General features: G+C 44.6%; 1 protein-coding gene and 1 long non-coding RNA gene across 2 annotated transcripts; one reads left to right on the plus strand and one right to left on the minus strand.

The window, feature by feature from the left end:
- Positions 1-199: 199 nt before the first annotated feature.
- LOC139059872 (uncharacterized) lies at positions 200-18329 on the minus strand. The gene is made up of 2 exons (XM_070538359.1): positions 18219-18329; positions 200-5965 (listed from the first exon to the last, which is right to left on the minus strand). Exon 2 carries the CDS (start codon positions 5482-5484, stop codon positions 4294-4296), a length of 1191 nt encoding a protein of 396 aa, XP_070394460.1. The 5' UTR covers positions 5485-5965; positions 18219-18329; the 3' UTR covers positions 200-4293.
- A 30-nt stretch (positions 18330-18359) lies between these two features.
- LOC135900543 (uncharacterized) lies at positions 18360-23026 on the plus strand. The gene is made up of 3 exons (XR_010563902.2): positions 18360-18504; positions 19721-19822; positions 22821-23026. It is a non-coding gene; the product is annotated as an uncharacterized lncRNA (long non-coding RNA).
- Positions 23027-26710: the final 3684 nt, after the last annotated feature.

Here is a 26710-nt window from a genome sequence, read left to right on the forward strand (position 1 = left end):
AAAGGTCGTGAACTGTTTGTGTTTCTTGTCTGTAATTCATAAAAGAGGAGAGACATAAACGATGATATTTTCCTTTCTTCTGCTTTTATGCATGACATTATAGGGTAATATTGCGCACATTTCCCAAAAATGTATTCAGAAATTAGGCGTGATTTTTTCGAATACGTTGACATCATTATCGACTTTCTTGGCTAACATTTGATAGGGTGTAAGAAACTTATCTCAGTAGTCCTAGTCCCTACACTAAGTGTACAGTTTTCGTCTTAGCTGTTTAGGCCAAGCACGTCACCAGCAGCGCCCGTTAGTTTGACTGCGCATGTTGTGCTTAATGTATCCCGTTTTCTGGATGAGAAATCCCAGAAGTATTCTTTACTGGACAAAGTACAAAAGTCCTAAAGACTCACGTTCTGCGAAAAAGAACACGCTTGCAGTAAGACGTCCAGCTACAAGGCAGCTCAAACAAGCGTGAGTACAGATTTATTCAGCGAGTGGAAACGTGCACAGTCTCTGCGTAGCACTGCTCTCGGTCACTTGACTCAAACAAGATCGAATGATGCTGGGGATCTGCAGTTTCTTGAACACAAACTCCACATTTACATTTCTGTAACTAAGTTTCAGCTAAGGCCTTGTTGGGCTTTGTAATTTACCGATAATTCTAATTTGTAAGATCCCGCCAAACCTTAAAGCGAAGCAAATTATAGTGCACAGGAAAGGCAATGTACTGAATTCGGCGCACGCAAATAGACTCATCACCTGGCTTCTTCCAAGACGGCCGAGCAGTACATGCATGGCAGGATTAGCAGAATACGCGACGAACTAGAATGGAAGATTGGGTGTCACTTTGGTTCAGAATTTAAATTTCCATATATTTAGGCTTTGGTGTAATATTCTTCATCAGCATGAACCTATTGCCCACTGTAGGAAAAAAGCCCCTCCAGCGATCTGCAATTACCCCTGTCATGCGCTGATTCAACTTGCATCTGCATATTGTCACGTGGTGGTGACGTTGAAGAACACAATAGCAATACTGTGAAAGACAAAACTTACTTTCATTTGGCGAACCTGTGCGCAGAAATACAGGCTACACTTATAGCTTAACGATAGTGGGAACACGGTCGGCGATCGTCGAAAATCTGATCAGCGGGTCAAGCGCGTCGGCTTTTATACAGCAGTCGTCGAATGTTCCAGACTAATCATTGGGACCCGCGTGCCTTTCATAAAGTTCTACACCATTCGCGTCGGGCGATGAAATCAGATAACACAAGGTTCGGCGACAACAGACAGCGGTTAGATGCATCGATAACTTTCCTGAAACTTCGGATACATGCAGGCGCGTGCCGCGCTGTGCGATAACATTTGTTAAGCGGCGAAATGTGGTCGCCAGATAAAGATACGTACACGTGTCAATATCTCCTAATTTCATCCGCCCCCACCCTCGCAATATTCTGCGGTCCTGGACTACGCTTTCTTCCCCTTGGTAACTACGGTGCCTCGCACATGACCCACGGGTTAGCTGCCATACGCATTACATGGCCTGCCCAGCTTCATTTCTTCCCCTTAGTGTCTACTATAACATCGGATATCAGCGTTTTCTGTGACCTACACAACTCTCTTTCTATTAACGTTACGCCCAACATATTTATTCCATCGTGCTTTGCACAGTCCTTAACTTGTTCTCTAGCTTCTTTATTAACCTCCATGTTTCTGCCCCCCATGTTAGCGCTGGTAGAATGCAATAATTGTACACTTTTCAACGACAGTGGTATGCTTGCAGTCAGAATTTGACAATGCCAACCATATGCATTCTAAACCATTTTTATACTCTGAATTACTTTCTTCATAATCAGGGTCCCATGTCAGTAATTGACCTAGAGACCTTATTAATTTGGATGGCAACTGTTGGTAAATGTTTGTCAAATGCAATCACAAAATGTGTTTGGACTACAATCGACAGAGTCACATATTTTACGTAAGCAGAAGCTGAAACTGTACAGCATAATGAAGAAACAGTCATGCGGCCTTGATTTATTCTAATCAAGTACATCTACTATGCAGATAGGCATAAACCAACTTCTTTGCCATACAAGTATCAAAAGACGAGGCTTTTTCTGCCCGTTGGAGGCATCGACTACTCGAACTAGATGAAATGTGATTCGCCAACAACGTGGAAAACATTGTCTGATTTTGGTGGGTGGGCGTTTATCACTAGTGGTTCCAAAGCACAAGGAGACGGCTTTGTTTCAGTTCACGTTCAGCGCAGTATGCTAGGTTTTATAGCTTGCTTATTTGACCGAATTCAGCCAGCTCCATAGATCAGTGGCTATGATGTTGTGTTGCTGTGCAGGAGGCCGAGGGTTCGATTACCAGTTCCGCTGTCTGCATTTCAATTAGAGATGAATAGAAAAACCGCTCGTGTACGTAGCTTTAGGTGCGCATTAAAAACGTTTCCGTGATCACAATTAATCCGCAGCGTACACTATGGTGTTTCTCCTAACAGTTTGTGCAGTTTAGATACGTTAAACTTCTTAGCTCTCAAAATTACATTTTGAGCTAAGACACTCAATACACTCAATACACATTTTCCTATGCCTCCTTAGATCTGCGTCACCTAACATATCTGTTATTCTTATAAACGTTTAATGCAATTTTTTGCCTTTCAGTTTCAAAATGGGTTGCATTATCCAATGGAACTATAGTGGGCTCTTACACGACTTAGGTAACATCAAAGACATGTTAAGTAACTTCTTTCCTGTGTCCTTGTGCTTACTGTGAACAAACTTTGGCGAAAGTCACAAAAATATTTTAAAAGGCTTCACTGTTGTACGGCGCGACCGTACTCAGGCAAATCAGCTCTCGCGTGGTGTAGCCATTGCTCTGCAGATTGATATTGCAGCTAGTGAAGTTGCCATTAGTAGTCACATAGAACCCGTTGCTGTCATTGTTTTAGCACGCAAAATCATCACCATATGCTCAATGTACATTCTAGCACATTTACATTTTACTGTAAGAGATCTGGAGTTAATTTTAAGTCAGGTAACTGAACATTTCTTAATAGCGGGTCATTTTGACGCACAGAACACGTTATGGGGTAGCAGAACCAGTGACACCAGGGGACAAACACTTGAATATTTTATGCGAACAAATTGCTTGAGCCTTCTAAACAATGGTGCTGCAACTTACTGCTCCCCAAGCACAGGAGCTATGAGCTGTCTAGATCTGGCGCTGTGCTCTCCATTCCTCCTCATCGATATTAAATGGGGTGTTATCAACAGTCCCTATGGTAGAGGCCATATGTACCTGGTATCATTAAAAAATTATCTCCTTTCTAGACAATAGCGGCGAGATCACCTCGTTAGAAACTTCATCTAGCAGGCTGGCCTCTCGTCAGCGAAAAGGCCATCTGGATGGCATATCTGCTGATCTAACAATGGATGAAATGAACGAAAGAATTATTGCCTCTATACTTGCTACAGCAGAACACACGTTCCCGCAATCCACCGTCTCCCTAAGAGAAAAGTTAGAACCCTGGTGGACAGACGAATGTACAAAAACTAAAAAAAAATACAAAACAAAGTGTGGGGTATCAAGCGTATATTGCGAACTTCTACGTGAATAAATTGACGCTCAGCCGGTCACACTCGATACGGGCGGCGATGAATAGGAGGGGCATCGCGGGTATTAATGCGATGTTTAACAGTTGTACTTTGGGCCGAAGGACGAACGGTAAAGTAAAAAATATCGTGGTAGGGATACAGAACACGGTAGAGCTCACGAGCGTGCTCGGACGACATGTAGCACAGATGCGGATGACACTAAGTCAACGTAAGTCAGTGCTCAAGGGGGCAAGCGAACGAAATCGACGGAACTGAGGCGACTGGGGTGTGGTTCAGCGGGATCCGGAACAGGCAGGTCAATGCGGAGAGTACTAGAAGAACAATTGATGAGAGCAGAATGTGCGGAGAGGAAGTATAAGCCAAGGGTGATGTCGTGGGGACAGTGGGGGATGACTGTGAATAGTACGATAGTGAAGCGATCGGCGAAGGAGACGCGTGCGGCACACATACCAATTACGGGGGCTCTTCCGCTATCGGTGACATGGACCACAGGCGTATTTTCTTTAGGTGGTTACGAAGGTCAGCGCTCATTGCCGACAAATGCGCCTCAGTGTCTATAAGTGCAGACACAGAAACACCATCGACTTGCACGTGAAGAAGGTTTAGATGAGTGGGCATCGTCACTAGAGGATTTGGGACGTAGTGAGCAATGCAGCGTTACCTCGAGGCGCTGCATCGTCTAGTTTTGTGGCTGGAAGCGGCGTCCGAAGAGAGTCGGCGAATAGGAGCGACGGGGCTGGGGAGTACGAGATTGTCGTCGTTGGGGCGAAGGCGAACGAGAATAGGGGCGGTTCGGTGCAGGACAATCAGCAGCGGCATTGTCGGAGCGTGCGGCATAGGGACGAGAAGGGCTACCTTGGGGGCAAGAGTAGGCAGTATAAGTAGACCGGGTCGGAGAACTCCAGCGACTGCGACAGTGCCGAGAAATGTGCCCGATTTGATGGCAGTGAAAACAAATGGGCTTGTAGTTAGCAGTGCACCATTCAGATGGGTTGCGGAAACGTGGGAGGTAAGAAGATGCGGGACGGGGCGGTATCGAAGAAGCTGGGCGGGTGTCAGGGTGATGGGCCGAGCAGATGGTGTGAAGGCCTATGTTTTCGAACTCCTGAGGGACAACTGCCTGGATCAGGGAACCCGTGACTGCAGATGCGTTGGTGGGACTGGAGTCAAAGGCAGCCGGATAGGCGGCCTCCATCTCACGCCTAACGATCCTGGTAACATCACTAGTGTTGTTGGGACGAGGAGCGTCAGCACAGGAAGATGTCGCTGGGGTGTTGGACCGACGGGCAAACTGCTGGTCGATACGCCAGCTTTTAGCGAGTTCCAGGCGGCGGCAGTCTTCTATAATTGCATCCACCGTCGCCACCTTGTTGAAAACGAGCAAGTTGAAGGCGTCATCGGCAATGCCTTTGAGGTTGTGGGAAAGCTTGTCTGACTCAGTTTTGTGTGCGCCAGCTTTGTGGCACAGAGCCAAGATGTCTTGAATGTACGTGAGGTAGGGCTGTCTTGACATCTGCACACGGCTGGATAACGCCTTCTGCGCGGCACGTTGGTGACCGTAGGGGTTACCGAACAAGTGTCGAAGCTTTTGCTTAAGCGAATCCCAACTGGTGAGCTCATTTTCGTGCGTCCGAAACCAAACTCGAGGTGTGCCACCGAGGTAAAAGGCTATGTTGGCGAGCATGATAGTAGGGTCCCACCGGTTACTGCGGCTGACGTGTTCGTACAGGCTGATCCAGTCCTCGACGTCTTCCCCATCTTTGCCTGAGAACACGCCAGGATCACTGGGAGCGTGGAGTACGATGTAGGTCCTCGAAGTGGCAGCAGGTGTCGGAGGCGGATGAGTCGAGTTGTCGTCGCCGGGAGCCATGAAGGAAGGCTTGACATTCCATCCACTGCGAAGCTCCGTGACGAGGTACAGGGAACATCCACCACCACCAGATATGTTACGTAAGAAGAGGCAGGCAAAAAGCTATATACAAGTATATTTACAAAGAAATATGCCGCATTTGGCTAAAAGGCAACAGCCCGCGCTAGCCTCCAATCGTCGTCGTCGTCTTCATGCTGCTCACCACTTCGTCGTCGCAAATACTGTTCTGTAGCAATATCACGATCATGATGTCTATGCATTAGATATTTTGTAGCTATGCGCCCAGCTGATACGCCTAGCTCTTGGCGTACAGGAAGATAGGCAACACAGCATTGCTGATGTATGAGTTGGTGAAATGAGAGTTATACCTTCAACAGGGATTATCCACTTGCAGGGCAGATCCGTGCAAGGCGGCGCTTCCACTGCCTTCGCGGCAGCACTGCAAATCAGGCCTGCTACATGCTGACAGGTTTTGCTGAGCCTGAAACAAAAAAAAGGAAATACTGTTAATGAAATTTCAGGACCGCCATCAAATGGCAACGCATTACTATCCAAGCCAAACACGCGTCTTCGAAGGGCGAGATCTGTGCGTACCACCGTGGTACGTACGAAGGGAAGTGACGGCCTACAAAGCGCGAAAGACGTGTTGCCGTTGCGCACATCCAGCTATCCATGATATGGCTGATCTTGCTGTATTTACCACTGGACGTCAAGTGCGAGAACTCGATCATTCTAGAAAAGTTCTGCCATCCACACACGTACACATTCGGTGACAACCGCACGAACCACACCGTAAACGTAAAAATGTGTAGCGTGGCTTCATGCAATCTCCCGTATCGACGCATTCTAACGGGCCTCAAGTAAAGAGCCGTTCGTACGCGGCGCGTATGTGCGCGAACAATTATTGGCATAGTATAACAGGTTGTGTACTAATCATCAAAGTGTACATTCCGTCCGAATGCGCTGTATGTAGCTAGGGGAAACCGCTGTCCTATCAGAAAATCGTAAAAATGTGTTTGTAAAGCGCATTCACCCATTATACTGCTACATTCGCGAGCGCTTATTCAGTCATTCAGTGTTATGCACAAGAGAAACACGCGTATATACTGAAAATATCTGGCAACACAATCCCAGTGCGCTCCAATAACGTGACCTGTAGCAGCGACTAACCATGCCGTTGTCATATAAACGCCTGACTTCCTAGACGGTGCGCACGTTACAACAAACCCAGTTTTTCGTCGGTGGTTTGAAGATTGATTTTTAAGTGTGTTACACGACCTTATTCTTTGAAGTGCCAGCCGCGATTAGCCTGGCGAACACTTGAGGCAGCGGAGTGCAGGCGTCTCCACAAAAGGTCGTTGTTTAAGGTAGAGTGCGAAAAGTCGACACTCCACCCCGTTTTTACAAAGGGAAACGGATTATTTCCCTCCTCTATCATCATCTATCAATAATGCGTGCTTGTTTCCGGCAAAAAAACAACTCTAAAAAACAAAACCAGCGCAGTGAACTGCTCAGTACTAACTTACACATGCTAGCGTGAGAAGCTCCTTTTAACCAAAGAGTGACGGCGAAGTTTCCCTGCTTAGACGACAGGTGGCGCTGGCTTTTCCGCAAATAGCCGAAAATAGCGGTTGTTTCCTTTTAACCAGGGATACAATCAGGACTCGAGAGGAGCGAAAAGTCAGTGAGTCGGCTCGCATAGGGCGCTCAGGGAAATACGACAAATGAGGCTGTGTAGGGTGATATGGGCTGGACTGGTTTTGAAGCGAGGGCAGCTCGCAATAAAACTGAGTATGAAGAACGACTGAGGAAAGTGGAAAAAAGTAAATGGGCTGGAAGAGTGTTTAGGTATCCGTACAGGAAAAAAACATTGATTCACAGCGCAGGAAGAGAAGTAGGAAGCTTACCACCAAGTATGCGACCGGTAGGGTGGGCAACACAGCAACAAAGAACGTCAAGTGCAAAGTCATAGAGGCTTAAATAATCTCATGGGTGGCGGCAATCGAAAAAAACCTGCCACGAGTGATTACTTAAGAGTAAAAAACGAAATCAGGAGAGAACCAATGTATAATAACTCAAAGGAACGCTCATTACTTTTCGAAGCGAGATCACGATGCCTTATAACACGCGCCTATAAACCGAGATATAAAAAGGAAGAAGAGGCATGTGTTTCCTGCAGTAAAGCTAGGGAAACTATGGTGCATGTTTTATTAGAATGTGAAGTCATCTACCCAGCAGTCGATTTAGGTACCACTGGCCTCCTTGAAGCCATTGGGTTCAGAGAGAGCAGTGAAACCTAAACATGTCCGCAATGGGGATGTGTGTCCATGTGTGTGTGTGTGTGGTTCACGTACATTTACGCATGTCTTTGGATTTATTTTGAACCAAGTTGCCTATTTACTGAAGTTTTACTTATATTGGCCTAAGCACGCACGCGTTGTCTACAGAGTATAACACTATTATTTTTATGCTCGATCCATGCTTTTTTCCCTGAAATACGCATAGACGCTATGACGGTACCAAAGGCACGTATGTTACTAGGTATAGTCATTTTGAGCGACATGCAACAGCCATGTAAGCCGTGAAAATAACCGAAACGTCTTATTTTAGAGATGTCCATAGACAGATTAGCACACACATATTCCATGCCTTTACGCAAAACGTTCTCAAGGAGTCTACTGACGACATTTTAGACGTCTTAGCAAGATGTAACCAGAAGGCATCTTAACAAGACGTCTCCTGGCAGTCTTCAACAGAACGTCTTCCAGACATGCGCAAGAAGACGTCTTGTATTTCTGCTAAATAGTTGTAGACATTTTAGTCCATTTCGCCTGGTATAAAACGTATTCGAAACGTCTTGTGTTCAGCAGGCTTGGAGTCTCTGGAAGCCAGTGCTGCCTTTTCTAAGGTCGGGATGGAAGGTCGCAAAGGCAAGTGCTTGGAACTGAACTGTCCATTCGCGAGACTGTTGCTATCGCTTGGCTATGGAGTTCAGTTTCACTGCTCCAGGGTTCGCTCGGTGGTTCCAGAGGATTATCTGCCGACGCCAGTCATTGACATGGAGCTCTACGTCAGCGAAGGTGACAGAGAAGTGCCAGGTCAAGAAATGCTGTTTTATGTCTATGTAGACTTCGGGGGACCTTGTCCTCGGCACGCTCTTCCACTCGAAGATGACGCCAAGCCTTATCGCCTTCGCACGCAAAATGATGATTGGGCTAACCTAGTAGAAGTGTCGATCATAAATCAAGCCATGCAAAGCTCCTGCTGACTTCCGCTGTATCAAGTTTTCGCTTACTCATGCGGTCAGATAATATGGATAAAACGTGGTACTTTTCCACGTACCCAGGCGTCGTCTTGCGCGACGCTTTAGCAGTCAGCCGTACCCGTAATTTCACTCGCCGACGCTGCACGTCCCGTTGGATAGGAGTAGTGACAGAGCATCGTCTCATCACCAGCACGCGGGATCTACTATCTCTCATGTATGGTGAATTTAAAAATGAAGTTTGACCCAGACATGCACAAAAACGTTCGCGTGCACCTGCAGCTTCATTGAAATATCCTGGTAGGAGAGACGATCTGTGTTGTTCGTAGACCTTTCGTGCGTTATCCTTGTCTTGATCGCATTATTTATATATCGCACAAATAAATACAGGACATGCAGCTAAGAATTTTCGTTATATGCTCAAGACGTCAGGACTTTAGGATGTAAAAGCAAAAGGATAGACAGTTGGGCGAGTTGGTACGGTACGGTACGGTACGGTAAGATGCATTAACATTAGACTAAAAGAACACAAACATTCACTAAACAACCCTAACGCATCACATTTAGCCGCACATTGTTTCGATTGTGGATGCAAACCTTTCTTTAAAGACACAAAAATTCTTTCTAGACACAGATGCCAAACCACGAGGGAAATTATCGAGGCTTTCCACATAAAAAGATTAGGAGACACTTGCGTCAGTCGCTTCGTTGTCTCTGTTAGATTGCGAATTCCAGTACCTTCGCAATACGTGTACTAATCTGAAATAATTTTTGTTCTTTGACTTCCATACCCACTGACATGTTTAACTGATGCTTTTACATTGTCATGTTCTGATGCTACGGTTTTTGCAATCACCTATATATGTTCTTCGTTTCAATAAAAATTTAGTTGAGAGTTAGCGCTCGTCCTGTCTGCTCCTTTCTGTGTCCGTGTTTCACTTCGCGCTAGAAGCCAACATCATGTTACTTTAGGGTGTTGTGTAACTAATGTCTGTGTTAAAGAATAGCGTACGTAGTTGTGTGTCTACAATTATAACTTTGTTTAAGTATTCCTATTGGAACAAAGACATTTCGCTATCAATATACACCGACCATTGAATCAGAGAGATAAAACGCCTTACAATGGTCCCATAAAGTGCCAAATATAACGCACTCATAGGCTACACAATGGCTCTGCGGCAGGAAAACCGTGGTAGGATAAGTGTTACGGAACCGCATATTAAGTACTCAGAACAGCACAAGAGCAATAAGTAGTTCGACAATTCAATATTTTGTCAAACAAATGGGGCATATTATGCGCGCATAGCCACATGTGAGTACGCACTACACTGGCGGCACTCTGTAACAAACACCCTTCCAAGACGGAAACATTTTTGTAAATTGATCTGGTCGAAGGGCAGCGCTAGACACTCAGTTCACTGTATAGAGCTTCGCAAACCGTATTTTCGCAGCCGGTCATGCAAATTCTTAATTGCGGCCTAAAACACGTCCTTAAATAGGCAGTTCTATTCAGTATTCCAACCATATCTTGGCTTGGAGGCGAGTTAGCGAAATAGTGAATCATTGGACGTTGAAATTATCCTGTTCCACAGTAACCACATTGGAACACAACGCATTTTAGTGGGACAGAGTGTATTTTACCAATGCCACAATGGACACATAGAAGAGAGCGCTCTTGTTACGCTTGCCCCCTTGGCGCCACTGTTAAATGTGTTTTTACCCATGCGAATAGGCTATCCCAATTGAGCCCACTGTCGACATTACAGCCTTGCATAAAAAGTGCAAAAACACCGATATCTCTTCGACACTTTGTCACGTGTTACAACAGAGACCAAAATAAGTCAAATGTTGTAAGGAGGTATAAAAATATTTTATAAGGCACAATGATGAAAAGGAGAGAGCCAGTAAAAAATGTCTTCGGCAATGCTCCCTTCTCGCCGATGATAAGTAGAAAGTACATCCCCTATGAAAATGACCGTCGCCTTTGTTTCCTTTATGTTTCCTTCTTGTGCCCTATGTGATCTTTATGATTCCTTGTTCTTTGTGTGACCTCCGGGACGTCAACTTTGTGTGTACCACGTGTTTACTCATCCTTACGTATACCTCGAGGAAGTAACCTTTATTAGACATCTAGGATGTGTCCTTTATGTTTACGGCAGAATGTTAACTAGATGTGCACTGTGTGTTGCCTGAGTGTACACTTGAGTGCTCATGTAGGTGACATAGAGTGCACATAACAACTGTTTGTGCATGTAATACAGGCAGATCTATCTGTACTGCGTGACAGCCATTGATACACTCAGCAGAGTCATTGTAAGTGCTAAATCTTGTCTTATCCTTTCATTTGCCCCAAGAAAACAACCATGATTATAATTCTTGTAGGATGTGTCGTTTGTGTTCACGGCACGATGTTACCTTGGTGTGCACTTCAGGGCACACGTGGGTAACATAGAGCATTAATCTATATGGCGCACTCTATGTTACCTACATGTGCACTTGAGTGCACACGTAGGTAACAATGTGCGCAGTGCGCATCTTTTGCAAATTGTGCAGTCACATCTATCTGTGCTGTGTGTTAGTCGCTGGTGGATTCAGGGAAGAGGCACTGCTTGCCCCCTCACACTAGAGGTATGCCGACCGGCACTAATTGTGGCTATATTGTGCGGAAAATCGAACCTGCCATGAAATAGGATGGTGTATAGTGCCTTATGCCATGTATTCTCGTTATATATAAACTATTTAATAGTTTTTCAACCTGATATTCTGCAGTAGCAAGCCAGATTCAAAAATCTGAAGTATTGAACCTAATGTGCAAGAATTGCACGAAAGTTTTGTGACAGCTAGGCTATGAAATATAGTTGATTGACTGTTTAAGACGGTTCTCGTAGCAAGCGTAGTTCATGTTCATCGCAGGAGATCGCCTGGATGCTCACCTTCCCCTGCAGTTTGTGAAATAATCTACTTATATTATATATGTGGCTTATGCAAAAGTGCAGACATCAGGACTTTTGTCACTGGGGATGATTGCAAGTTTATGGTGTGCTTGCTGGTACAAGAGAATGATTTCTTTTGCTGCTAGCACAGTGCAGTGCGACTTTTACCACACAGCTAAGCACTAGCACATCTGGCAGTGAGCGCACTGTGGCTTTTGCAGTTTGCAAATTTTTTTTTCCTTGTACCCTTCATGACATCACCTTTTCAGTACAAGAAAGTGAGCGTTATGGCGTCTAGTTGTAATTAATATTATCACAGAAATATGAGCACTATGTTACCTGTGTTACCAGCAGGATGTTACCTGTGTGTGCGCTCTATATTACCTGGCTGTGTACTCTCTCGAGTGCACATCCATGAAACAGAGTGCACCCAGTAAATATCTTTTAACACATGCTACAGATAGCTCATCTACCTGAAAGATGTATTAGCTACTGGCGTATCAAAATAAAACAAAAATGGGGGGGGAGGCACGCGCCCTATCTATATTGGCCGCATTGATGGCGACGCGCCATCAACAGTACATACGTACATCAAAGCCTCATGCAGCGAATTATCTATCACGACAAATAACAATAGCGCGGCGGCTGGAGACGCATTGGCACGACGCGCAGTGTTGAATGGCTTGCGCTATATGAACCGAAAAAGAGGGGGGCCCTCCGGGGCCAATCCACCGCTTTGCTGCAAGCGTACATGAATATACAACCTACCATTACCTACCAGTAGCTGCTGGCGGTGTTATATCGGTTTCATGACAGCCTCATTACACATAAATATCTAATAAGTATGTTACGATTGTGTCTATATTACACTCGTAAGATTTCTTTGGAGTCGTCAGCGGGAAATGCAAGCGCTGCCACCTCCAAAGCTGAAGTGGAGCTGCCGCTGACTTTCAGAACGCCTAGTTCGAAAGAATCTAGTGAAATGGAATATCTGTAACATTTCTGATACTCTAAACTGAAAAAAAAGAAAAACTTGAACATTGGGAGACGCTGCCACTGCTCCATCTCGAAACCGTGGTCTTCGAAGCACTTTGTAACATGTTGTTTTTTCTGCGCTATTTCTTTTTTCAGCCGTCGGCCTTGTCATGATACAATTCTCTACTACTCACGCAAATTATACACAAAACTTCGCTCACTAAGCAATGCGGAACCTGCGGACGATGCTAAAAGTGCCTTTCTTTTCAAAACTACGTGCGCTTGCTGTAGAAAGGTAGCAAAGTGGGCGAGTTCGTTACGATTGATCGTACTTTTAGCAACAGCGCAATAGCAACGCGGAAACAAGGAACAAGCACTCCGAAGAAGCAGCGCCGTGTTGCTGTGTTTCTTCGTTTTGTCCGTGTCGCTTTCGCGCTGACTACAAGTACGAGCCATTGCTTTGTTTTAATTAGCAGGGGTAGAAGTAGGGCAGGGCGGATCCCGTGAATGCTTGCTTGGGCGTACAACTGAATAATTTATAGTTGTCAGCTGGCTGGGTATGAAAGTTGTATGCGGAGTATGGTCGCATTTGTTTGATTACGCGAGCGTGCAAGCAGTACGCCTGTTTCACTTTGGGCGAAGTTCCGCTGCCGCTGTAAGCCAGTCATCGCCATGTTTTGTTGCCTTTATTCCATACCCTACGAGGAAATGCGGTTCCAACTATTCAAGATAAGGCCTCACATTCTCGAAAACACGCGGGCGCCATAAGAAGCGTGTATATGTGTGGTGGTTCGGAATTTCTGATTGGTGGGTCTCGCAGCTATCGCGGCTTCCCGTACACTGTCCGCCATCCCAAGCAGACGGAGCTGCACATGCTGCGCGCTGATTGTCTCGTTTTCGCCGGCAAAAGTTCGCGCATAGTTCGTCCGATATCTCTGTATATGCTTTAAAAAAACAAGGCAGCACACCACGGCACTTCAAACATCGACAAGTTCTGTTTAAATAGCAGCCTTCCATCCAGCTACGCCTTTCCCCGAGTAACAAAATTAAATCTTGAAGACCATGCTTTTGCAAACTGCACGCTCTGAAAGCAAATGTAGATCTCTGAGGCTAAATTGACTTGTTAGACGCAGTGCAGCGCTGCCGCAGTGTGAAAGTCAGGTTGCCTCGGTTGCCTCGATGTATGCCTGCTCTCCGCGGGCGCACAAAAAAATGGCGGTCGCGCTAGCAGACAACGTGGTTGTGCTCACCCTAAACGGAAAGCGGGCGCGCGCGCATCTAGGCACCCTAGTGACGGTTATGCCCGGTAAAATTACTGGATGATATATTGAGCTGGGCCACGTTGCGTTTGTGTGAGTGGTGAGAGTGCTCGTTGCAGTTACACGGTAATTGAACCATATTTTGGAAGTGCCTAAACAAACTGTGATCCGTATCGTGTGCATTAACCATCAGGAAACCTCTGGACTCGTGTAACGCCATTAGTTCGCCTTATGTTTCCTGTGATACGCCGGTGTCTTACGTGTACTACAGCGCCCGTCCGAGCTGCCTTTGTTCTCGCCTGTCCGCGTTCGCTCGTTAAATACCTGGTACTGTAGCTTCGAATTATGGTGCGCGGAAGAGTTTGTTGAAAGTTGTGCTTTCGTGCGCTGGCGTTCATCAGCAATTCGACAGTGTTCGCACTGGAAAGAGTGTTGTCGCGTGGTGCCTGCGAGACGAAGGAGCGCTTGCTGTTCACATCTTTTCATTTCATTTCATTTTTTCATTTTTTTCATTTTTATTTCCTTAAAGATCCCCTGCAGGGGGTTTTACATAAGGGGTGGGTTTAACGTGAGAAAGTAAAACATTCTTTTTTTTTCATGATGAAAGGTGGGATGTAACTTTTTCTAGGAAGGTTGATGGACAGGTGATGGTTACAATTTCATGGGGAAGGTCGTTCCAGTCGCTTGCTGTTCGGAGGAAGAATGACTGGGAAAATGTAGTCGTACGGGCACGTTGGCGTGTGACTTTCAGCGGATGACCAATTCGGCGAGACGTGCGTGATGGCGGTGCGCTGATGTATGGCTGCTGTCTGAGCTGGGAATAATAAAATTTGTGAAATAGGCACAGGCTAGAAATACGGCGACGGAGGGAAAGACTGCATAATTGGGACTGTAGCTTGAGAGATGAAACACTGATATAGGATGAGTATGAGCGGTGAATGAAACGGGCGGCTCTGTTTCGCACAGCTTCTAATGAGTCGATGAGGTAAGCTTGCTGTGGATTCCAGATGGCAGATGCATACTCAAGTTTTGGCCTGATTAATGATTTATAAGCAAGTAGCTTTACATTTTGAGGGGCATCGTGAAGATGACGTTTAAGAAAGCCTAGTTTTTTATTCGCAGATGATATTATCTTTGTTACGTGCTCCCGCCTTGATAAGTCATTGCTGATAGTGATACCGAGGTAAGTATAGGACGAAACGAGTTCGACAGGGGAATCGGAAATCTTGTAGGTAAATAAATGCGGGTTGTGACGACGATGAAAAGACATGAGTTTGCACTTATTAGGATTAAGCGTCATCAACCAGTGATTGCACCGTGATTGAATGCGGTTAAGATTGTCCAGAAGGGATTCTTGATCAGCGGTATTAGTAATTGGGGCATAAATAACGCATTCGTCGGCGAACAGACGGACATGACATGATAAGTTTTGTGGTAGATCATTAATATAAATTAAGAATAGGAGGCGGCCAAGGACAGTTCCCTGAGGAACGCCCGATGTTACTGGTAGACGGTTAGAGGTGTAGTTGTTAATAGTAACGGACTGTGAACAATGTGTGAGGAATTCTTTTAACCATGCAATAATTTCTCGATGCAAGTTTCGTGTGGACAGTTTTAAGAGCAGACGTTGATGAGGTACCTTATCGAATGCTTTGGCAAAGTCTAAAAAGATGGCGTCAGTTTGTAGGTTAGCATCAAGGTTGGAATGAAGATCGTGAAGAAAGATGGCAAGCTGTGTCTCACATGATAAGCCTTTTCTAAATCCATGTTGGGATGGAGTGAAAAAATTTATAGTCTAGATGCTGCATTATCTGGGAGTAGATGACGTGTTCCATTAGTTTACAAGGGATGCTAGTTAGGAAAATGGGGCGATAGTTGAGTGGAGAGTCTCTGTTACCTGATTTGAAAACAGGAACGACCTTCCCCATCTTCCAGTCTTCTGGGATGGTACCTGTGGCGAGTGACTGAGAAAACAATAGGCATAAAAACTTGGATGAAATGTCCTTAGTGTTTTTGAGAAACTTAGTGTTAATTTCGTCCGTTCCGGCTGACGATGAAATTTTCAATTTGTCGATTGCGCACGAAATGCCATTTGGATGAAAAATTATGGCTGGCATTGCTAGTTCAGTAATGGAGGGTGGGGAAAGGAATGTATCTTCAGGTTCTTTCGTGAATACTGATGAAAAGGCAGTATTAAATATATTGGCACACTGAGCATCACTAACAGAGTCGCCGTTATCATTAGTAAGGGTGATGTCGTGCGATTGCTGGGGATTTATCACGTTCCAAAATTTTCTCGGGTTAGTTGTTGTCATTTTGGGTTAGTCGTTATGAAGAAAGAAACGTTTCGCGCTTTTCACTGCTGTCAAGTACGCATCTTCAGCGCTGTAGTATTTTTCCCATGCAGAAGAGCTGGGTCTATGTTTAGCTGCACGGTACAGCCGCTGCTTTTTATTTTTTAGTCTTTTGAGCGTTTTATTGAACCAAGGATTTTGGGAATCAGAGTTGATAGTGCACTTTGGAATGTATCTGCTCGTTAGATCACTAATTTTGCGTTTGAAGATGGACCAATTTTCGTCGACAGTATGCTGATGGAAGTGAAGTTCAAAACTGGGTAAGAGGGAGTTTAATTCATTATTTATTGCTACATAGTCGGCCTTATCGTAAAGCTTTATTGTTTTTTGGACACTTTCCTTTGAACGGGAGTAATGTTAAATGAGGCGTGAATAACTTTATGGTCACTGATTTCCCTCAGGTAAGTAATAGAAGCTAAGGTCTCAGGATGACTAGTTAGAATGAGATCAAGAGTGTTTTGTGAAGTCTCTGTGATGCGAGTTGGCTCAGTTATTAGCTGTGAAATATTAAAATTGAGACATACGTCGACGAATTCTCGAGGCTCTTGAGAAACGGTTACGTGAGGTTGGTGCCAGTTTATAGAAGGGTAGTTAAAGTCACCGAAAAGAATAATTCGTGCACTTGGATACCTAGTTGTTAATTGTAGCAAAACACTGTTGAACTCACGCGGGAAGTCGGGGCTATTATGTGGCGGTCGATAGCAGACACCAATTAGTGTTGTTATTGGCGCAGTGCGGCAAATGAGCCACATAATTTCAAGGTGAGATGTGATGTTGACAAGCGAGAATGGTAGTTCACGATTAACGGCGACTAAAACACCGCCCCCTCGAGAACCCTCGCGGTCGTTGCGAAAGAGGCGAAAATTTGGCAAATCATGCAGAACTTCAGAATCGCTGATGTTTTCATTGAGCCACGTTTCGTTAGTACAAGTATGTTGCTTCCGGACGACGATACAAGGTTAGATACAAGGTCTCGTTTGGGAAGGAAGCTGCGTATATTTGCGAAAATGACGGAAAGGCAAAGGGTGGTTCGGGAGTTGGTTCTAGGGTGACAAGCTGATAGAGGGTATTGTGGGGACTGGCGCCGAAACGTTAACTGCTATGCGAATTCTTTCACTGTGTTAGTCGTTTCGTCGAAGAAGTAGTGCTTGGGCCCGATATGAAGCGTTTTATAGCGGAGCGAGAATTTATTAGTTGTTTCTTTTGCAAATGAAACCAAGTGCTTTCGAATATTTTGGACGCGGCGGGTATAATCTTCGCCTACACTGAATTTCGTTCCTTTAAATTTGGGCCCTTTAGATAGAATGGTTTCTTTTGCCTTGGATGATATGAATTTGACAATGATAGGGCGTAGATGGTTTGGGGTATGACGGCCGAGCCGGTGGGCACGCTCTATATCTTTAGGATCCAAGGCTATTTCAAGGTGTTCTAAACAATGATCAGTGATAATTTTTTCAGATTCGGCATATATTTCACGGGGGGATGAGTCAGGCAGACCGTAGAAAATTAGGTTGTTCCTGCGGGAGCGGTTTTCGGAATCGTCAAGACGAAGCTGCAAGTCTTGAACCAAAGGAGCTGTCTGGCTAACTGTTGATTGAATGATTTCAACGTCTGATGTAACTGTAGACAGATTCTGGAAACGTTCTTCGAGATCAGTGAGGCGGGTATTGAAATCGGATATCGCTCTGTCGATTGAAAGCATACGTCCTTTTATATCTTGCAGGTCAGAGATTAGTGTTGCCTGGCCATCAGACAGCTTTTTCAATTCAGCCAGAACGATATTCAATTTGTCTGGTCCAGGGTTAGTTTCAATATCACCAGCAAGGAGTAATAGGGACCGTACATTATGACAACATTCGGCACAAATAGCGGTCAAACACTTCGGGCTCGGCAGCTGTATCAGGAAATAATTACTGGATTTTTTAGTAAATAGACTGACCGGTTCACCAACCTGCATGATGAAGAGAGCCAGATTCGATAACCGTGCCGTGGCACAGCTGCCGAGCCCACAGATTGCGTGAGGTGATTGCTGGTCCTATATAGGTGGCTTGGCAAGTGATGTTGCTGCTGATGGTGTTTCCCAGTTGAAGTCGAGGGTCCAGTTTTGCACGTGCGGTAAAAGGGCAGAGTCGGCGATGGCGCTGATGAAGCGGTGGCTGGCTTCGACGGCGCTCCCAGAAAACTCGGCTGGGGACCAGGAGGTGTCCAGGAGGGTCCGGGAGGCGTCGAAGAACACGGTAAGCAGAAGGCAAGCGGAGGCGTGAAAGGGCACCTGCATGATGAAGAGAGCCAGATTCGATAACCGTGCCGTGGCACAGCTGCCGAGCCCTTGAAGGCAAGCAGGACTGACGCTTTCGCGCATTCGCGCAGCTTATGGTTCATGTAGTAAACTTTGTGCAACGACAACAGAGCACTTTCGGAGCGTATGTTGCCCATGTTGTTGTGCCCATTTAGCAAACCGTCTCATGATGGGAGTTTCCTTGAAAATTATTATTTCTTACCGCTTGCTTTCTGCAGTGATGTGCTACCACCGCTGATTGTTGAGACTTAATAGGCAAATATTTACGTAACCGCTGAAAGTTCCTGTTTCCTCGGTAGTTTCCCGGCAAGAAAATCTTCCGTGGATAAAATTTCTGCAAATTACGTGTGTAATACATGTAGGTTTGTAGTGGGCATTGCGAGTTGGAACGCGACTGCGGTGTTTTAACAGTTGAGCAGATATTTGCATGTGTGAAGGTTATTTTATTGATACAGTTCAGCTTGAAGCCCAGCTTCGCGAGAACCTGTCTGCATCGTTTCTGTTCTTTGTCATGCTCGCGTATTTCTCTTCTATATTGCACGGCAAATACAGACCGATATTACAACAGCGAAATTTCTTTTTAGTCGATGCGTGTCAATCAGGCGCTCATTTTCATTAATATTTTCGTCTGAAGAACAGGATGTCAGCTCCTGCGATTGTTGTCATAATATGTGGGTTGTAGCACTGCGTAAATAAGGGCTGCGATTTTGTTGCGATGCTTTCCGCTCGATGCTTGCCTCTCTTATAACACACCATCCACGGCTGGCTGTACTAGTGAATAAAGATGGCGGAATGTATTCAATAACGATGGCGCAATGTCAGTCCGACCACTGAGGAAAATCAGTAGCATCGGAAAAGGCATCGCTTCAAAATCGCGCCCTACGTTTTAGACCGTTCATAATCGAGTCTTTTGATTCACTACATATTTAGGTTTTGGTGATAATTTCCCAGGTAGTCTGATGTTAGCTGCTGGTTTTATTCCCACCTGAATTTTACAATATAACAATGTAAGCACATGAGATACAACTACGAGACATCTGTAAAACAGGCACAGTTTTATGTGTGAATCTCTTTCTTTCAATTCCACATGACACTGTAAATCACACGTTTGAAGCTTCACATCACAATAAATTAAACCTTTCTTACTGTTGAAGGTTATGCGGATTCCGGAGCCAAGCCTACGACCTGTAGGAACCTGCTGCACCGCTACATACTGGATCGCACAAAGATGCACTTGACCTGCATGCTTTTACAAGGTGCGTAAAAAACTGTCGCTTCACTGAGCTGTAGGATATGCTTGTGCAATATGCAATAATTTTTTGTGTGTGCTATTTCCAGGATTTCGAGTAGCAGATCACTTGCACAATATCTTTTATTTATCCGGGGAGCCCTCAGTTGAAGCACTGTAACTAAATTTGGTTCTTCTGAGACAAATATAAACAAAGCTGGACTGACTATGCAATATATTCTTTATACAGACTATAATATTCGAGCCAGGTTGCTTTTTTGGAAACATCATTGAGGACCATGAGGGTGTCTATGAGCCACCCGAGAGAAACTGAAGGTTGTGGTTACCTGAATCATTATATAGTCACTTCTCATGTAGTCACTTCTCACTTCTCAGTCACTGCACACCTAAATTCTTCCCTTTTCTCGGTCACAATTATGTATTGCATACCATAATTCATCTCCTAAAAATACCCCCATCAAGACAATAAGATTTGCTGCTCTATTACGTAGCTGCCAAATTCCTAGTCACAGTATGAGTGCTCAATTTTTCAAGCAAACAACAAGCCATTAACCTTTTAATGTGGCAAGTTCAATGTGTGTCCCACGAGCTCGTCGGCTTCAGGGTGGAAGCCGGTCTTTTTTATATGTAACAGATTTTTCACTCGTTCATAATGTGGTACAGAATGCTGCTGAATCATAAAAGTCAGCCCAGTAAAGTAGTTGCAAGCCCACCATGGTAGCACAGCTGAAAGCGGAGCATCCTCTGTTGCATTGCATTTTTTTCTCCGTTTCGCTGCACTTGTTGATTTGTTAAGACAAAGCTGGTCCTATGCCGTCATCTATCTCAAATGTGGAGAATCTTTTTTACCTTCTCTTCTGTATTATCTGCATAATACACAAGCTTCCAGGGACATGCAAACAATGCGGAGTACTGCCTAGAACTTATGTATGCATCTGTGGTTTGTGGTACCATACGCTCACCACCTTACATTTTCGTTATCTTACATGGAGGCTTGCTTGACGCTCGAGCCACACTGAACTTGGTGCAATTTGGAAACAGCCACTTTTGGCATATTGTAATTATTTGTTGCACTCTCACTGAATTGATATTTTCTACTGTGAATAATGCGCTCGCGGTGATTGTACTAAAAGGTTTTAACCACCTAAAGACATGGTTTAGGCAGAAAGTCTCCTAAGTAATGCTGTCACACAAAAGTTGTATGACAATGCGCTATGTCGCAAGATCCATACTTAACTAAATTTCTGGCTTTCAAGCCCTAGCTTTTCAACACAATTGTGTGTGCAACAAACATCTTGCTTTTTAACCACTATTCTTGTAGTGACAGACTTTTGCCTGTTTAAAATTAGTGCTCGTATCGGTCTTACTATCTCTGGTTAATTCCAATGGATTCTTGACTGTTGCTGAATGGTGGCGGCTTCAAGGCCAAGTAGATCTCCCAGCCTCAGCTGAAAGCATGGACACAGTGGTTGTTTCTTTTGAGGATTGTTGTACGTGTGACTTTGCAGTTTGGGTTTCAACTTGCACTGGTTTTGATTGAGGTGGGTTAGAGATGAAATGAGAGCTCATGGCATGTTCTGCACTGCACAATGCGATCTTTTGGCTGGCATCCTGTATCTTAGTTTGTCTTGGACTGCTGTCTGATTTGTTGAGCTGTTGCCCGGATTCTTATGGATACCAAGCTGTATACTGGGCTAGGTAATCATGCTACTGTGCTTATTAGCAACACAAGATATACACAATAATATTGTCAGGCATGCTGAGGCATGTGGGCTGGCGCTATGTAGCACACTAGGGAAAGCACACCAATGATGGCATGGCATGGTAACGCTTTTCGCTTGCAGCGCTGTGGTGTTATCAGATTAAGGTAGCAACAATGACATCTAGGCTTCCAGTTGCTGCAGTTTCAATGCAGATACTAGAGTGTGCTATTCACTGGTAGTAGAAGTTTGCAAAGCATTGATTACATACTAAGCTAGCCCGCCTCCCTTGCGTGCCCGCATCTCGCCCGCCTGTTAAACACCACCGCTGAATCTAATAGCAGCATGCAGTTGCAGCATATGAACGCAACTAAAAGCTCTTAAAGGATACAGCATTGATGGAAGGTATTGCTCAATACAAATGTCCACCGCCTCCCACATATTGCTCTATGACGAGCACGTGATGAAGTATAATGCAGTTCGTCTTAGATTAAACACCAGTTAACTCATCATATTTCTGTTCAGAAAGCATAAGATTGCAATAATGTATTCACATGAAGTTTATTGATAGTGTGCCCAATTTTGATAAAGCCTAAACAACTCGCCACGCGAATAACACCTTTTCATGCTTGCGAAGCAGATGCTGCTACCATTCAGTTTGCTGTAGGTACACATACACAGCATGTTTGCTTGTCACCTTTTGTGGCATGCTGAAGTCGGTAAAGTGTTGTGCTAAACGTTCAGTAGAATGCACACCTGCAGCCTGTAACTTACAATAAAGATGGGTAAGAACTAAAAAAACTGTGAAAAATGCACAGGATATTGTAATGCCTTTCAATTTGGCATTAGAATGTGTGCGCAACTAGATTTTAACCACAGCACCTTATGGTATAGACAGTAGTGTTGCTCGATGGGAGGCCTTTGATATTAGCAAGCTTTCCTGGTCAATATTGGCAAGTTCTTGCTCACGGCATAGGGAGGGCCTCAACTTGGGGAGCCTCGATGTTTGAGGTAGCACACAAATGTTTATTGACCAGTTGCCTACTCCTAAAGTTCATGTAATACTTAGCAGCTGCTACAATAATACTTAAAATAATTTGTGAGCAGTTTCATATCTGATTGGAATAGTAGATAACAGCGCTCAAACAACAATTAGTTAAAAGCTTGTTCGTTGCCCTGATCTATATATGTGCGATTTCTGAGTGCTGCAAGTTTCTTAACTGTGTGCATACAGGCCAAGCTGTACTTGCTTATATGAATATTTTTGAATAAGTGAAAAAGATTTCCTTTTGCTTTGTTTTTCAGGTGCCCTGTGAGCTCTCATCGAAGCACCGCATTCCAGAGGTCTGCTGTGAGCAGACGTGGCAAATTGAAGTGGCATACAGATATTCCAATATACTACTCCTAACTTCAGATGGAACCTTTACAAAGTACAGAGAAAACTTTCTTTTAAAAGTACAAACACCAATACAGCCTGATCTTTCCATCCAAACATTATATTTTATATTAGTAAAAAAGACATAACTAGAACAGCAGCAGCACTGCAGTGAGGAACGTGCAATGGTATTCCAAGGGTTATACTGAAATATTCTATGAAGTCTAATTAGTTTGTAATTTTAGAAAAGTTAGCATAAATTGCTGTGCCATAGTAGTGTTCTAATCTGTATGCTGCATCTTGTAGGGAACAGCAACCTTGCAATCTTCATCTATGCATGTCTACATTAAATACAGGATTTAATCACTGGGGCCACATAAAGGATAAATAAAGGTGGGATACACGAAGTAAACATAAATGCAGTGGCCAAATTTCACCATGGCGGAAACGTTAAGGACGGTAACATAAAGGATACACAAAAGAAAGGCACATAATGGAAACATAAAAGCAGTGGCCAAATTTCAACATGGAGGAAACATAAAGTACGCTAACATAAGGGATACATACAGGGAGGACACATGACGGAAACATAAAAGCAGTGGCCAAATTTCAACATGCAGGAAACATAAAGGACGTTTCCTCATGTGATCTCAAGGAAACCTACAGTAAACATAAAGGACATAACCATTTTCATAAGGGATGTGCAAATAAAGTAAAGGCATATTCTATGTTAAAATACGTCCACACAAGGAGCTATGCGACCAATGCCAATTTTCTATGTGCGTATTGCGCAACTATAAACGCAGAATCGTTACGTTAACACATCAATGAATGTCATGCTCTAACGTGTATGTTATCACGTGCTCCGCAGATGACGCTAGTAGTGAAATATCTATACTGATCTCTCGAGTTACGCTGACGGGACCGCCATGCGATCTCACCAGAGAGCATTCTCAGCGAAGTAGTAGCAGCCCGCCAAAAGTGTACGTTTTTGCCTTTTTTGATTGCGTGGCATTATAGGGGGAGTCGGTTTGAAATTACGAGTGGAGCCAAACAACCACTTTCCTAATTCTAGCGGGAATGCGCAATTCAACCCATTGTGTGTGCGGTCGATAGCTGCCATCCTGAGTATAGTGTCAAATGACCCATTGTGCGCGATGAAAACAGGGGCGCTGGGGTAAAACATTCTACGAACCGGCCCGCTTTCGCCTTTACCCATACGTCATACGTACGAAGGCCAATCAGAAAGTGTTTGTTCCTATATTTATTGCCATATTGCGCCCGTAATTGTGAAATCCACTTATCCATTCACCGCGGCGTACCTTTGTCGAACCGGCCCGGCCTTATCTGCAGGTAGCTCCGCGGTGCGGCGGAGCTGTCATTTCTTGAAGATGTGGTTGTGCTTCACAGGTCCATGGTGTACGAGCAACGAAGTATGACTCATTTTCTGTAGAACGCCCGTCAAACCTCGCGGGGAAATGCAATCCACGTATTGGGAAAGGTGTCTAGCTCCCAGAAGAGGGGGGAGGTGGTGTTGTGAGTTCGCAAAAAGCCGTGAAGTCTTGCATGACGATTAGCCTTCCGGGAGGACTACTCCTACTAGATTTCACGCCACAAGTTGCAACCATCAATGCCGGACAGTTATTGTTTCACATTGTCGCGTCTGTTGGCTGCCACCAGGCGACAATCGGGGCTAATCGTTGATGACAATGCGGTTCTCTTGCTCGAAAATGCGAGGCCACATTTGGCAAGCAGAACTGCTGGCATGCTCCAATCATTTCACTGGGAGAGTCTCGATCCACTACCATAGAATCTGGAACCTGCCTCCAGTGATTATCACGTCTTCACTGCGCTCAAGAAGTTCCTGGCTCGACAGCGATTTAGGTATAACGATGAAGCCAAGAATATAAACCGAAAGTGGTTGCCCAGTCTGCCAGACGAATTCTACCACAAGGGCATCACAATGTCAGTGCTGCGATGGCGAAAATGTTTCTACAGTAGTATAGGATACGTAGAATAGTTCATAAATTCTTAGTTACATGTACTACATACCTTACTTTGGCTAATGAAGAATAGGGGCCGATACTTTCTTATTCACAATCGTAGAAAGCAGGTGTTACAGTTGGGCGAGAAATACCTGAGGCTGCAGCAACTGTGGTACATTTGGGTCTCAGAGAGGTGGAGGTTCAAGATTTAAGCAAATGATGCAGATGTTAGCCTGGCTCTATGCGGGACGTTCTACCCCGGATAGTGGGTGATGATTATAATATACACAGTAATAAACACCTAACAACACATACAGTCAAACACACGCACACACAATCATACACATATAGGCACACACATTTATCATAGAGGTATCTACAAAGTTTCGCTAGGTTTCGGGGCCTGCAAGAACGTCAGCAGTGATTTCGTGATGCTAAACCCATAGGTGATGCTTTAAAAATAGGCCGAGAATGTGCCGTACTTCCGAGCTCGAGTCCCGTCGGCGGTGTAGTACCGCCTTTAAAGACTGTCCCTCTGATACGCAGCAGTTTACCCGCCGTGGTTGCTCAGTGGCTATGGTGTTGGGCTGCTGAGCACGAGGTCGCGGGATCGAATCCCGGCCATGGCGGCCGCATTTCGATGGGGGCGAAATGCGAAAACACCCGTGTGCTTAGATTTAGGTGCACGTTAAAGAACCCCAGGTGGTCGAAATTTCCGGAGTCCTCCACTACGGCGTGCCTCATAATCAGAAAGTGGTTTTGGCACGTAAAACCCCAAATATTATTATTATTATACGCAGCAGCAGCAGTCGCTGATACCATGTTGCAGGTCTTCACCGCGTTACATTCAAAGCACATTCGGGAGTATTTCAGTTTAATCTTGCACTTGAAGTAGCTCGTGTTGGCCATGATGAGTGTGATGCGCTGTTGGCATATTTGGTATTGTGTGTTGAAGCCTCGCGGCATGTAAAAGTCACACGATGGATCAACTTTGTATAGGGGCCCATACATCTGCCCAGAGCGATCGCTGTATTTAGGATACTTTGATACCCGCCCCGCGTATGTTTCCAGAAGTGCGTGGTTAATACTTTATTAGTTAGGGTTTTTTTAACATCTATAGTTCCCGCAAGATACCTTTCTCTTTGATGAACCTTAGATATAGGTGGTAAAGAGGCATCAAAATTGGATGAGAAATGGTGTCCTTTGTAAAGGCAGATTTTATTGAAAGCGTTAAATATTGAAAGCGTTAGATATTATCAGAGTCACTAATTGGTCGGCCGAGTATTTGAAACGTGACACCGTTCTGCTGTATTCATGACGCCGTTCTGCTAAGCATCTGAGGTTGACTTTTCAATACTATTAGTGGAATATTTCTGAGAATAACGTTACTTTTCGTCTTCTACTGTATGTTTAAGTTGAGAAGATACTTCAGATATTTTTCATTCAATATGCAAGGGTTTAGAGCAAAGTTTCTTGATCTTCCTCAGATTTTCTAACTTTCTCTTCAATTTACATACTCTCCCTTGATATCCACGGTTTCTTTATTATGTGTTTTCTTTGCGATAGTTGAAGCAAAACGTATAGTGCAGTCATATAAAAACCGCTTTCGGAAACCCGCTAGTTTAGCTAGTTTGCCCTTAAGGAATGACACACGTTGAAATGAAAAGGGTTCTTGTGTTTCTTAATTTCCAATATTATAATTAGGTCGTCATGCCTCCACCATCGTCAGAATTATACTGCCATTGCTGTCCTGTAATCGTCGCTGCTTTCATCATGATGCAATCATGGGCGCCCTCTTCTTGATGACATCATATTCGCGATTCTTGTCGATGCAC

Source organism: Dermacentor albipictus, chromosome 5 (assembly GCF_038994185.2).
Source record: "Dermacentor albipictus isolate Rhodes 1998 colony chromosome 5, USDA_Dalb.pri_finalv2, whole genome shotgun sequence".
NCBI lineage: Eukaryota > Metazoa > Arthropoda > Arachnida > Ixodida > Ixodidae > Dermacentor > Dermacentor albipictus.